Genomic DNA, 14354 nt, shown 5'->3' with positions numbered 1-14354 from the left:
AGTTTTAAAAAAGTCTGCTAATTATTATTGTATTAACTTACTGGATTTTTGTATTAACTCCTTTGTGAGGAGGGTGCCGCATGTGGCTGCCGGGGCTCCAGCACATCCCTGGCCTAGACCTAGATACATACAGGAGTACAGGGGTCTGGTAGGACTTTGTGGGATGGTCAAACCAATCAACTGAACCTGAAACACCACCAAATCCAAGTAAATGGAAAATCCAAGGTGGACTTCAGGTGGCCTTTGGTCCCTGTCTTTTTTTGACGGCGAGAATGTGGAGACAGTCCACACGTACAAGTACTTAGGGGTGAACCTCAACAATAAATAAGACTGGTCCACAAACTCAGATGCACTCTACAAGAAGAGCAAAAGCAGGCTCTACTTCCTCAGAAGGCTGAGGTCGCTCAATGTCTGCAACCGACTTTTGCTTATGTTCTACCTGTTTGTCATGGCAAGCGTGCTCTTCTATGCTGTGGCGTGCTGGGGAGGTAGCATCAGGAGGAGGGATGCTGGAGGCCTGGACGGACTGGTGAGGAAGACAGGTTGGGCATGGTGCTGCTGGAGACTCTCACTTCAACAGCTGAGACCAGAACCTTGAACAGACTGGACTCTATTATGGACAATCAAGAACACCCCCTTCACAGCACCTTCACTAACCAGCTGAGCCTGTTTAGCAACAGACTCTGCCCTCTCATGTAGGACAGACAGGCTAAGGAGGTTCTTTGTCCCATGGGCCATTCAACTGGTTAACAACACACAGAATGACATCATCATTGGTACTATAGATAATCACTGCACTATGGAACTCTCATGACCACTGGACATACTTTTTATGTGTATCACAAACATGTACTGTCCAATACACTTTTACTGGACTGTTACGTTGAAATAATTGAGAAATTATGCTCATACTCAGGGTCATGCTCAGTGCACTGCTTTATGATCACTTGACCTTTTGTTTTCATGCACCTTTCCAGGATTTATGTTCTTTTTTGAATACTATTTACAGTATGTCTTAGTTCTCCCTACTCTAGATCACAATTACAACTCTAAATCACAATATCATAGACTTATCTGTCAACTCTCATTCTTGGACATCAACTCAAAGAATATGTTTTTGCACAATTGCCTTGTTATATTTTCCTGTAGTTTTTATTTTCCATCTCTGACTATTACCTGTGTTATATGTGTCTTGAAATGTCCATGTGGGCATTATGTGTATTATTCATGTATATGCGCTTACTTAACTCAGCTTACATAGCATACAGTACTGCCTACTGTGAATAAGTAAGTAAACGAATGAATGAATCAATCAATCAATTACTAAATCAATCAATCAACGGCCGAAAGAATGAATGAAATTAATGAATGATTGGCATCTTTGCATGTGGTTGCATTACAACATCTAAATAAATATAAAAGTGTCTAAATCTGTGCCTGTTTAAATAACTGCTACTACTATAACATGGTACACCTCACAATAAAAAAGCAGTCAAACATACCCATGGTCACAGTCAAAAACTCATTTACTAGATTTGAAACCATCCAAAAGGCAGTAAACAATTGTCCATACAGCAACCTATCCACGGGCCTCTTATCTGGTGCATCCAAGATAATCAGCTGTGGTGTCTAGCTGCCTCTGTACGTGCTGTATGAGAAGCGGCTGAGCAGCAGGGGCACGTGGAACTTCTGGGAAGGATCTGTTATTGTGAAGACAATCTGCAAAGGGGAGGGGGAATGTGTTTTTTTAAAGTCTATTTCCAGAATGTATGCTGCCTATCCACAAATGTTATCTTTGTCATGTATATTCACCACCACCATCAATTTAGACACTTTTCATCCAGGAGTAGGTGGACTGTCTCCATGCCCAACAGTTTTATGCATCTTTAGCTGAAAAGCTTACTGTGGTCACAGCAAAAAAATGTAACTTTATTATTCAGTAAATTCATGGAAAGATCAAATTTGTGAATGGGCACCATGTCTTTTGAAAACAAACAACTAAAATCACACACTATACATTTAATATTACAAAAGGTTACAAAAACGACTTCATACAACAACAACAACAAAAATCTGCAGTCTTACCTCAACATATGGATAGAAACAAGCTTCCCCCAGCCCATTCCAATACTGTCCTGTTTCAAAGCGCATTTTGTAAACCCCAGGTATGAACGCTTCTCTTGTTATGAGGCCCGGGCAGCGGCCATCATCATTGGTTGCTCTAAGAAAAGTAATTTGTAGCTTAATGTTCAAGCAGCCATATGTTGAGACTATATTCAGAGCATGAAAAGCATTATAGTAAACTTGGGTATTATTATTATTATCATTATCAATAGTGCTAAGCTCAAAAGACATGTTGATACCCTGTGATGAGAAGGTTCCAGGTGTCCGTCCCCTGGTCTAGACGGTGCAGACTCAGGACCATTCCGGCGCCAGGTACACCCATCCCTGTGTTCAGCACATGCGTTGAGAGGGGACTAGGTGCAGGCGTAGTCATTGCAGAACACTAAGGAAACAATAAAATACGCCTAAGACCATATACTGTATCCATGACACACAGGCACATGTCATGCAGTCATGCTATATATTTTATGTATTTATTTATTCATTTTATTTTATTTTTTATGGCGCAAAGTAATCAGTCGATGCCACAGTCCTTCTACGGTTGTGATACGATTTCTGATTTAGAATAGTTAACAATAGTGGCTGGATTGTTTATTTGTTTCAAACATTTAGGGAGGCAAATCTGAGTGATTAATTCCTTCATTCACAAAAATGTTGCGTGAAAAACAGGGAAAATATTGTACTCAAATGATTTCAATCAGTGTGACTTAGGCCTATGTGACGTAGGCCAAGCAGAGGTGGACAAATAGGCCCGTGGGACACATGAGGCCCGCTGAGCCCTTTCATGGCTCGTAAAGCCCTCACAAGAAAGGCAGCTTTTAATATTAAAAAAGTCATAACGTCACTAAGCATTTTTAAAATGGCTACCTGAAACAAGGGTCTTGCAGAGTTAAGATTAACCGAGTACTGTAGAATAATGATGAGACGGACACCAATGTACAGGCAACCACATTTAATTGCAATGTGCAGGAATATATCTGACAAGTTATGTCAGCATACATTTCTTCTTATTGACAGAGTTGCATGTGACACCTGGCCATTCTGCCAATATTCTAAACCCAATGTGGCCCTTTTGTCACTGTAAAACTTCCTTAAAAAAACCCTTCAGATGGTCATTCGGAAACCTCTAGGGGCCAATTTTTTCTTGCAGTCTCCTCTGAGAACTTTTAGAGGTAAGTAAATTATTTGAGGAACTTTCATTTCTACAGTGTGAGGAACCTCTAAATGTTCACTGAGGAACTTGGCTTGTTTTTTCAATTTGTCACCAGCAGTTGAAATTTGGTTCTCTTAGTGAACTGGATAAGAAGGCAACTAATTTATGCTATAAAATTAGAGGATTGTTATTCCTGTCTTAGTTAGAAATATATAATTATTGCATTGGCTTGTAAGAAAATAAAGCAATAAACAGACACAACAGGAACTTTTTAATGTATTGTGCACTCATCTTTCACTCACGGCCGTTATTTCGCAGTCGACCTGCTCTTTTTTCGGGACAGATTTTAATCCCCGCTTGCCATGGTCCTCGCTAGACCTACTCTGTTTCTTCTTCCTACCTCCACCGGGCAGTCGAGCCCTTTTGCTGTTTTCCTTGCACAGACGCTGAAGTTCAGACTTCATCTTTCGCCAGTCTCTCACTCTTTTGGGGTCGACAGAGAAATGCCTCGCAGCTGCTTCTCCAGAGTGTTCCTCGGCATATTTTACTGTAGAAAGTTTAAATCTGAAGTCGTACTTCTTTCGATGCACTGGGGCCATGGCGATCAACAACAATGGAATGAAAAACTGAGTGAAAAAAACATGAAAACCCACTGGCTGAAATAGCCTAGCACCGTAGGCTATCTATCTACGCACAAATAGAAATAAAAATTGCAGCAAGAACAGTCACGTCTTCTCGCCCGATTATGTAGGCTATTTTAAGTAGACTCGGCGTTTATTTTGGAGCCGGCTTTTATTTTTGGAAATAATCACCCGGCGATAGTGATGGAAATTAGGCGAGGCTAAGCGCATGCGTTGCTCAAGATGGGCGTGCCAAGCGAAGCCAAGGGTGTCTGGGAGAGTGAGTTGCTTACCAGAGAGTAGGCCCCATAGGTATTTTATTCAGATGATCTATGGTAGGCCCATAAACAGGGCTATTCAAATGGAGGCCCTGATGCCAGATGCGGCCCTTGGATGGCAAGGTTCTGCCCCCCACTAAAATGAAAATAAATAGGCCTTTGTGTGCATAATTTGCAATCACCAACACTTCAGGTTGGGGATATTGCTCCTATGCATTCACATGAGATTGAATCTTTTTTAAAACAGTCTGATAAATAGACCAGGCTACTAAGAAATAGAGAAGCGAATATCTGTTCTGTCTGGAAAGCCAACAGCTTATTTCGCACCCTAACCTCGGACTGCTTGCGGTTTTGTAGATTCTATGTCCGCCGGCCCCTTTACTGGAGGAAATTTGAAAAACTGGCTGTCAGTGACTTTTAATTGAATACCCTTGCCATAGACCTATAGGCCTAGCCTAGAGTTTAGACAGAAAGATTTTAAAAAACATGTGAGTGTGAATAAATAACCCATAAATAATCCCTACTATGTTTTGCATTTTATGTATTTAATAAGACACCTTTACCCGTGTTCGCACACTCTGCAAGTAGGCCTGTGTTGAGATATTCAAAACAATGAACAACAAATAAAATACACTGCTCCAAAAAATAAAGGGGACACCAAACCTAAAGCAATGCAACTCCCCGTCGATCATGCTTCTGTGATATCAGCCTGTCTGGTTTTGAATCATCCCTCATCATGCACATGCACATCAGTAGCCTGCAAAACTCATTTTGCAGCATTCTAATCTGGCAGCGTTTTCTGTGCCACCTGGCAAAAGGAGGGATATATACCGGTAATACTGTTGCTGGGATGTAAACCAACCTATGGCCTCCTCTCCTCCATGTCCCCTACTGTACTTGCATGTCTCCTGATATCTCCTCCATGCTCTGACCACTGTGCTGGTGAACATGCAGCAAAACCTTCCAGCAAGACCACATATTGATGTGTCATGTGGTACTCATTTTGGATGAGTACCACCAGCTGAGCAACTTGTGGATGATGAGACACCGCCTAATGGCACCTACAGGAGTGTGACTGTGAAACTGTCCAAATGCACATGTGACCAAAATATCAGACAAAGAATGAAAAAAGATAAGTGGTCTGCGACACCACCTGAGCAATAAATCTATTTTTGGAGCGTATTCTAGTTATCACCTCTAATTTCTACTCATTGCTTGTTCAATTGGCAAAACCGTAGGCAAAATTGATTCACAATCAGTGGACAAACTGACAGACTGATGAGAAGTTGCATTGCTTTGGATTTGGCGTTCCCTGCTGTATGAGTTATGATGCTGTCGACTCTACAGTATGTCATTTTAACCCAGAATTTGCCCTCCACGGGGGCCGGGGGCCTTTAGCAATCTGTACAGGCCATCTTAATCCTCGAGCCAACAGGTCAATGGCTACTAACTCACCCCAGAGGTCAAATTGAGAATGTCTCCACATTCTAAATCAAAGCTAACATCATCAAGTCTAAACCTGTAAAGTTCTTTTTTTCATTTTGTGCACAATTGTTAAGATATCAGAACCACTAGGAAAAAAAACTTAAGCAGTTGCTAGTGTTCATCTGCCATATATATATATATATATATATATATATATATATATATATATATATATATATATATATATATGTATATATCCTACTCCACATTATCATTATATACTTCATTAGGCCTACTATATTTTTATAGTTGACTGTATCTATTGTTGCCCTAATTGTGGCTATTTGGGTCAAGTAGTTGCACACCCCCTTAGTAGAGCGCACGTGCCAGATCTGTAGTGAATGGAAAAGAAGGCTGTTTATATGACAGCCCAGCATGTCCCAGACACCAGGAAGTAGCCCGTGACTTATGTCTTGTCTTCTTCACCAACCAGTAAGACGAGTCGTGCACCTACATGTTTTTAGTTCAGTTCAGAGAGACTGAATGTAGGAAGACCATGAAAATACGCACTGTGAGAAAAGCGCATCTACCTGGTTGTCAGCCAATAAATGGTCCTTGATATGCAGTAGACGCCGTGAAGTCATCCGAGTCCAGGGAGCTACGTATCAGGGTTGCAAATCGTGTAGAGTTGATTTTGGATAAAGAAAAGTGCAAAGAAGAAGCGCGAAATTATCTTATGTGTAGATTACTCCTTGGACGATGCAGTTGACTGCGCAAAATACCCCGCGGTGTGGGAGAAGGGTGACTGACCTCTGGTTAGTTAACTTCCACAATGTGACCACCCTGAAATCTCTCTAATTTCGTAACATGCCCTTTGCTTGGTCAAACTTAAGCACGACGTCCGAATGCGGTTTTGTAGTTTGGCTGTTTTAATAGACTCGCAAAGTAGCCTAAAGCGACACCCATTATTTTACAAACTTGCCTAAATTAATCAATAAGACATTGACTGCACCTTATTTTGGAACTGTGCGCTTGTGGAAATTTTCTATGGGCATCAGAATGCATCACCTGACGGCAATGCACAAGTAGAGCGAAGCCTGCAACTCTAGTTCAAGCACTGCGATACATTCACATTTTTTCGAAACCAGAAATATTACACGTCAGTCAAGTTCTTCACATAACAGCTGAATGTGTAGTCTCTGTGGGTTTTTTTTTTTTTTTTTTTAAAGGGAAATATCTCCACCAGCTGGCCACTGCTTTGAACTGCGGGAGACAGCTGAGCACACTTTCTCACTCCTCCTCTCTATCTTATTTGATTATCCTGTAACAACTCTATTATCTCCCCAATGTAGGGGAGATGGACTGGGCCTCAGCTGTGTAGACTACCTTTGTGGCAGTGGACATTTATGTACTGGATCAAAGTGAATGGAGTCTGCTGCACCTGTGGGTCTGGCGAGTGCAGCTGTGTGTGAAAATACCAGACAATTTCTTTCAGATAGATCCGCTGTTCCCAAAGATGCTTATGTTTCAGAGATGTATGTTCATTTGTTTTCAGGCTCTGGCCCATCTGTAATGGCAGCTCTTCGGCTACAAGCAGGGGCGTATCAGCAAATTGTGGGCCCTATGTGGGTGGGAGACGTGATGCCTTGTTTTTTCTTAACATTGGTTAAAAACCTACAAAACTGTTATATTTCCTTTAAAAAACAAATGTCAATGAAAGAAGATGTGGTACATTATGTTTCATATTAATCTTAGATGAGAAGAAACATTTTTGTTAAGATTTATGTAAAGGTTTATATGTCAAATATCCTGCGGTGTGACTGAAACATTAATGAAACCTGGAATATAATATATATATATATAAATTAACTAACAAAATTTGAATAATGTATGAAGCATTTGGCATGATTGCATAAATATTAACTTTATATTAAGATATGTGAATGTGAAAAAAAACTCAAGACAGTAATATTAACTACAAGTTCAATTTCGTAACACAAATTGCGTCCTGTGGGGTGACATGTATATGTTTGTAAACGAGCAGCTGCAAGGCCAACTACAAGGGTCTTAAAGACTAGCTCCTAACCAGTCAGTACCTCAGTTATTGGAGAGTGCTGTGGAAGTTTAAGGTGACTATTAACCTCTTAATATGTCTTCATATTGCAATGTTTCTGTCACGCAATGCTTAGGTTCATTTTATGTTGTCCTGTGGTGTGACTGCTCTTATAGAAGGAAAAAAAGTTTTTTTTAGAAATGAAAACACATATTAAGATTAAACACAATATCATTATCAAGTTAGCATGAGCTCAGATGTCAGTCATGTATACAAAAGGATTAAAATTGCCATAATGCAGTGAATTCCCTGTTGTGTGACTTCATTTTCCTGCGGTGTGACATGCCTATGCAATGTGTTGATGCAGGACACATTTTCCCAAAAATGGCAAAAATAAGGCGAAATTCCACGGACCACTAAGTGCTTTATTTTTTTCTATTTTTTTTCCTATTTTTTTCCATCATTTCTTTCAGGAATTGGAAAAAACTTTTTTTTTGCGTTACGCCCTTAAACGTCAACCACCCATGTACAATCAGCTACAATGGACTACAAGGGCATCTAATGGAGCAGATTGTTTTTGAAGCACCACCTACTGAATGGTTTTGATAGTTTGACATCATTTGTCAACAGCGTGCGTCATTATTGCTGGTCAGTCAGTATTATGGGGGTGAGAATAACAAACAGAATGATAAAATTACTGTTGCTAAATATTACAGGTGCAATTCGATCCGCTCTGCTGCAGCATTTTTGCTTATCTATTAAATTGGAACAAACTTGGGGACATACCCATGTGGACACTGTAGACCCACAGGTGCCCATGGGACACCACTTTGAGAACTATGGTGTAAAGAATATGACAAGACAACGGTCTGGATAATCAATATGAAAATACTTTTACTACAGTGACAATGTATGAGTTTTGCTTGTTGTGAGGGCAAACATAAAACAACAGAAAAATACTACTAACAGGAATTGGTTGTAATAAAACAGATGTTTCAACAGTACTCCCCCGCCTTCTCTTTGATCTCCAGAGGATCAAACCAATCAAAAAATGAGACATCAGATCAAAAAAAGATAATAATAATAATAAAATTAGACTCAGTAGACCACAAAAAAGTTTTACAATATTACACAATATTACACACTGACCCAGATCGTAGCCCTCCCTTGAAGGCGCCTACCACAGAAGAAGAGATTGAAGTCATGGGTTTTTTCAGCCAGATACATAGGTACTGAAACTGGCTGCAGAGAACATTAGTCCCCAACAACAGAAACCAAAGGGAAGAATGCAAACAAACATGCTGTGGGGAGAAAGAAAAAATCACTCAAAAGCATAATGGCTCGATATTTCCATGCTTGTGACATAAAAACTGAACACATTTTGGATTTCTAATTCTCTGGGGGCTGTTGTGATCATAGGTTCATTACAAATAGCTTGTGTGAACGAACTCGGGCACAAATGAAACATCCTCCTCACTTGTATTTAAAAAAATTCTAACTATGATGGCAGAGGGGAATGGTGATATGTATGAATGGACAGTGAGTGGGCCTTTCAAGCTAGACATCGCACAATCTTTTGTGCTCTTCCGCACCACCCTGCCTGCCACTTCTGCTGTTGCTGTTAGGATTGTGGTTGTGTCTGTCCAGCTACATCTATCCATAGTAATTGCTACTTTCTCCAGGGTCAAGAGTGGCTGACTCCTTGGCTATGTGTTGGAGTGGCTGACAGACAAGAGCTGCCTTTCTCATCTTGAAAGCTCACGCAACATCAGCTAGCGCAATCACCCCAAGTCACATACCGGTAGCCTACCACCTTGCAACAGACTATTACACTCTGAAGCTTCTGTGAGTGTTTCTCAATGGCCAGGCCAGAGGGGTGTTCATCTGAGATGCTTAGGAGGACACAGACTTTTTGAAACCCAAACAAATTTTAAAATGGATGATATTCTGTCAGAGGTCTTATCAGGACACAGGGAAATCTATTGTGGATATGTTCAAATGATTAATTAGTAATAGTCATATATTACCCCAGGGGGACGAATCAAAATAAGCCAAGTGCCTAACCCTCTAATCAAGTGATGCTTCAGTACTTTTCTAGTATCTGGCTTTCTATGTAGACTAAATAAAAATCCAGTTCTAATATGTAAATGTTCGGTTTCCTCTATCAAAAGACATTTTGTTCGGAATAATGGACAGTCACAACATCCAAACCACTTATTAGTTCGGAAGAAGAACTTTTATGAGGTATTGTGATTTCGAGTCACATGGTCCAATATGACCATGTAGGCCTATAAGCCAAGACACGGACAGAATTGTGGCATTGACCACTTCAGTTACAGTTGATGCTAAAGATGGACTCTTTCAGGAATACAATGTCACCACCAGAGAGCTACCTTTAAAAAGTAATTTTTAAATGAAATATTTAACAAATTTGTTATACCTGATCATTATTATACTTAGTTTTTATGCAGTTAAAATCATAGCTTGAAGGGAATATAAGTTCTCTCACTATGCATCAGTCTATTTGTCAGCAAATTTGTGTAAGCACTGATATGTGATTGTGTGTGTGGGTGTGTATGTGTGTGTGTGTGTGTGTGTGTGGGGGGGGGGCAATATATTTGGTAAGCGGTTTACAGATGAGATAGATGAGATGGGAAATGTTTGGAGCTCATTTTTCTGGACAGGCATCTGTAATTACCATGCCAGTGTACTTGCCACAGATGGGGAATATTTTTGTTTCATAAAACAGTGAAAAAGGCGTGGATGGATGTGGGACCATCATGAGGTAAAGCAGGGGGTCTACTAAACAGAGAGAGGGGGGGGGCATTTGAGATTCAGCATTTAGCTGCAGACACACCCTGTACAACACACACAAGCACAAGCACAAGCACGCATGCAAACACGCACGCACGCACGCACGCATGCACGCACGCACGCGCGTGCACGTGCACACACACGCGCACACACACACACACACACAAACACACGCACACACACACACACACAGACACACACACACACACACACACACACACACACACACACACACACACACACACACACACACACACACACAAATGAACATTCACACAGACAAAGACATTTACATGCACGCACGCACACACAAACGCGCGCGCACACACACACACACACACACACACACACACACACACACACACACACACACACACACACACACACACACACACACACACACACACACACACACACACACTACAGAGGAGTGGTTGGTGGTGGGTTGATGAGGGACAATGCTCTGCGGCTGGTGTTGGCATGGTAACTACATGAAAAAAAGGTAGGGTAGTGTAGTGTGCTCTTCTCTTCTTCCTCCATGTTTGGCGCTCCCTCTCTCCCTCTTTTTGTTTCGCACTGCTGACGTCCAGCTTCAGAATCTAAGAGCAGGCAGAAGAGAAAGAGAGAAAGACAGTCAGATGAGTACTTTCACATCAAACAACCATTTAATTTACCACTGACAGACAGCAGTCAGATCTATGACCGTCTGTTTCACTATTCATGATTTCATTCAGTGACACCTAGGATGAACGAGGGGCTGTGCAAAATTCAGAATACAACTCAACACGAAGCTGCTTACGATCTCCACTCCAAACTCCACATCGATTGAAAAACAGAAATTGAATTTTATAAAAGGTACGAGTGCATTTCAATTTGACTGGATTTCACACACATCTTTCACCCTGACAACAGCGTGGTGCAGCAAAATAGAAGCCAGTGCCAGTCTCATTTCATTTCTGACACAAAGACAGACAGACAGACAGACAGACACATCTAAAGCTGTTGTCATTACTACAGCGGCGCAAAATGCCAGCCACACTGAGTCGCGCTCAATAGTTTTGTGTCCCTTTATTTCCATGTGTTGGGCGCAATCCTTGGTGAAGAAAAAAATACTTTTTTAAAATAAAAAAAGGTTTGCACACTCCTTTGGAGCCCCCATTTCCCTTTATTTTCATGTGCCAATACCTGAGAGCTGTGATCCACCTTCTCACATCTCATCTTCCAGGTCTGAGCTGTGATGATGGACCTAGGGATGGAGAAAGACAGACTGTATTATGCCGAACAAAAGACAGAAGAGAGCACCCACATTCATCTCCGCACTCTTCTTTCTGATTGATGTCCCCCACAGAATCCTCTGCCTGCCTGCCTTGGCAAAGGCGGTGTCATGGTCTTAAAGTTGCAATATAGTACTGTCGTATTCAGAGATTTGAAGTGTGAAAAAAATAAATATATAGTGCCCGTGTGTGATAGAAGAAATGCGAGGCGTACAAAAAAGGGAGCCAGGAAGAAGGAAACTACTTGAAAGACAGAAAGTTTTTAGAAGTTAAGAAAATAGGGATGAAAAGGAATGAAAATGTATACCAGTGAAATTGAATGCTCAGTGAAGAAAAGTGGAATGATACCATGAGAGAACAGAAAGAGAGAGAGAGATGAGATGGAATCCAGGGATCTGTGTTTCTTTTCAAATAATTCTTCCAAGAAAAAGAGAATTGTGAAGGGTTTGTGACAGACAGCCGCCCACACAAGACACAAACAAACAGCCTCTCTCTCTCTCTCTCTCTCTCTCTCTCTCTCTCTCTCTCTGTCTCTCTCTCTCTGTCTCTCTCTCTCTCTCGCTCTCTCTCTCTCACACACACACACACACACACACACACACACACACGCACGCACACACACACACACACGCACACACACACAGACGCACACACACACACACACACACACACACACACACACACACACACACACACAGAGACAAACACACACACACACACGTGTACACACGCACGCACGCACGCACGCACACACACACACACACACACACACACACACACACACACACACACACACACACACACACACACACACACACACACACACACACACACACACACACACACACCAGGGGATGGCACCATCTCCGCTACAGGGTAATTGAAGCTCTGCTCTTCTGGTGTTCCCAGGGAGAGACCAGGCAGCAAAAGTGCTTAATATGTCAGCCAGGTAGAAAACTGCTGTACTCCACTCTAATTACACTTTAATTATTATGTGCTACTTCTTTTATAACAAGCCTCTGTATGCTAGAGGTATTTTAGAGCCACGTGGGTGACAGAGGATATTTTGCCTTTACAGCCTTCATTGTTCATTTTCCCTTATTCCTGTGTGGCCCACATAAACTTATTTTTTTTTTCCAGGATTGCTCATCTATCATCTACTACTACTCCTTACTCTGTCTTAGACCCTGTTTACATGGGCATGGATATGTTGGTAAACACATCTGTTTGGGTCTTTTGCTTACACGTTAAATGGCGTGAGTGTGGGAAGCCCACTTGGGAAACTCCCCAATTGTCATTGTGAAGCAGCACTCCACAGCACACAGTTCTCACTGCACACAACGAAATTGCATTTATGCCTCACCCGTGCAAGGGGGCTGCCCCAAACGGTGCCCCAAGGGAGCAGTGTGGCAGGGCAGTACCATGGTCAGGGTACCTCAGTCATGGAGGAGGATGGGGGAGAGCACTGGTTAATTACTGCCCCCACCAACCTGGTGAGTTGGGAGTGAAACTGGCAAACTTTGGGGTACAAGGGGGGTACCAATAACCTCTTTCCCATGATGACTAGTAGCCTCGCACACCATCCTACGTACTTCCGCCAAGAGACTTGGCTCCGCACTACGCCTGGTAACTGTTTTCTGTGGAGCGATGTTGAGCGGTAGGATTTGGACGGTGTTCTAACAAACGGTCCTACATTGATATTTAATCCTACGGTAGGATGTTCTGTCAGACATGTCTGTTAAACGGTCCTTCATCTCCAAAGATAGACCTCAGACATGTTTGTTCAACAACTTATCCTGATTTTTCCGAAAATGTCCTTACCGCGTCCTGCAATCACATCAGATCAAACAACCTCCAGATCATGAATACAAAATGAAATGGTAGTATTATGGGATGGTCAGGACCAGGCTAGATGGCTAGCTCCCTAAAACCGGTGTTTTCTAATGGTGTTTGTTTTTAATCCACATATGAATGGGATCAAGATATGTAAACGGGTAAAAAATATCCTGAAAAATATCAGCATACTGTATGTTTAAGCAAGGCCTTTAGATTATACAGGAATGACAATATCAGTATAGCCTCATACATATGCATGCACTGTAAATTCATGCATATTTGATAGCAAATACAGTGGAGCTTTCATAACCTGTTAAAGCAATACTGTGGAGCTGCTCTGAGCCTGTGGAGATGTCTGTGTGAAATCAAATGTGAATGTAATAAAGTGTGTGTGGTATGTGTGTGTTTATGGGGTGTGTGAATGAGGGTGTGTAGTGCCAGCATTCATGGAGATGATGTGAGAGGCTTGTCAGAGGGAGAGAGAAATGTAGGTTTTGATTTACAACTACTGTAGTGTGATTTCATAGCTGTCAGAGTTACTCACCATGCAGAGGGCATCCACCCACAATGTACCTCACACACACAGACAGGCACCCGGGCACATAACCACGCACGCACGCACACACACAATTCACAAACCCATCCAACAAAACCAGGATTTTCAACCAGATTTATTTCCCAAATGGCTTGTTCCAAACAGAAACGGAATTTTACTGTTCCGGTTTTGTGTTCTACCATTAAATAGATATTCCCGATTAGAACATGTCATTCCCGGAA

The 14354-nt window shown here is 41.7% G+C and overlaps 2 protein-coding genes across 4 annotated transcripts in view; both read right to left on the bottom strand.

Moving 5' to 3' along the window:
* Positions 1-1508: 1508 nt before the first annotated feature.
* Positions 1509-6424, bottom strand: uraha (urate (5-hydroxyiso-) hydrolase a). 3 transcript variants are annotated; one of them, XM_063188038.1, is made up of 4 exons: positions 6191-6424; positions 2364-2506; positions 2086-2221; positions 1509-1719 (listed from the first exon to the last, which is right to left on the bottom strand). In XM_063188038.1, exons 1-4 carry the CDS (start codon positions 6242-6244, stop codon positions 1630-1632), a joined length of 423 nt encoding a protein of 140 aa, XP_063044108.1. In that variant the 5' UTR covers positions 6245-6424; the 3' UTR covers positions 1509-1629. The 3 variants fall into 3 exon arrangements, with proteins under 3 accessions (XP_063044108.1, XP_063044107.1, XP_063044109.1); XM_063188037.1 differs by lacking the exon at positions 6191-6424 and adding an exon at positions 3580-4044; XM_063188039.1 differs by lacking the exon at positions 6191-6424 and adding an exon at positions 3678-4044.
* Positions 6425-9505: 3081 nt separating this feature from the next.
* Positions 9506-14354, bottom strand: part of LOC134438462 (RNA-binding Raly-like protein) — a 120894-nt gene continuing 116045 nt past the window's right edge. The window contains exons 7-8 of the mRNA XM_063188040.1: positions 11653-11713; positions 9506-11066 (exon numbers count right to left, since the gene is read on the bottom strand). Of these exons, the coding sequence (XP_063044110.1) occupies positions 11675-11713 (39 nt within the window). The 3' untranslated portion in view covers positions 9506-11066; positions 11653-11674. The remainder of the gene's footprint in view (positions 11067-11652; positions 11714-14354) is intronic.

Source organism: Engraulis encrasicolus, chromosome 22, assembly GCF_034702125.1.
Source record: "Engraulis encrasicolus isolate BLACKSEA-1 chromosome 22, IST_EnEncr_1.0, whole genome shotgun sequence".
In the NCBI taxonomy this organism is placed as follows: domain Eukaryota; kingdom Metazoa; phylum Chordata; class Actinopteri; order Clupeiformes; family Engraulidae; genus Engraulis; species Engraulis encrasicolus.
Note: the sequence above shows the minus strand (reverse complement) of the source record. Positions and strands in the feature narration are given on the sequence as shown.

Coding starts and splice junctions, on each gene's coding strand:
- uraha (XM_063188037.1), bottom strand. CDS start 3,876: ATGGCCCCAGTGCATCGAAAGAAGTACGACTTCAGATTTAAACTTTCT. Junction 2,222..2,363: donor TGGAACCTTCTCATCACAGG/GTATCAACATGT, acceptor TACTTTTCTTAG/AGCAACCAATGATGATGGCC. Junction 1,720..2,085: donor GTTTCTATCCATATGTTGAG/GTAAGACTGCAG, acceptor TCCCCTTTGCAG/ATTGTCTTCACAATAACAGA.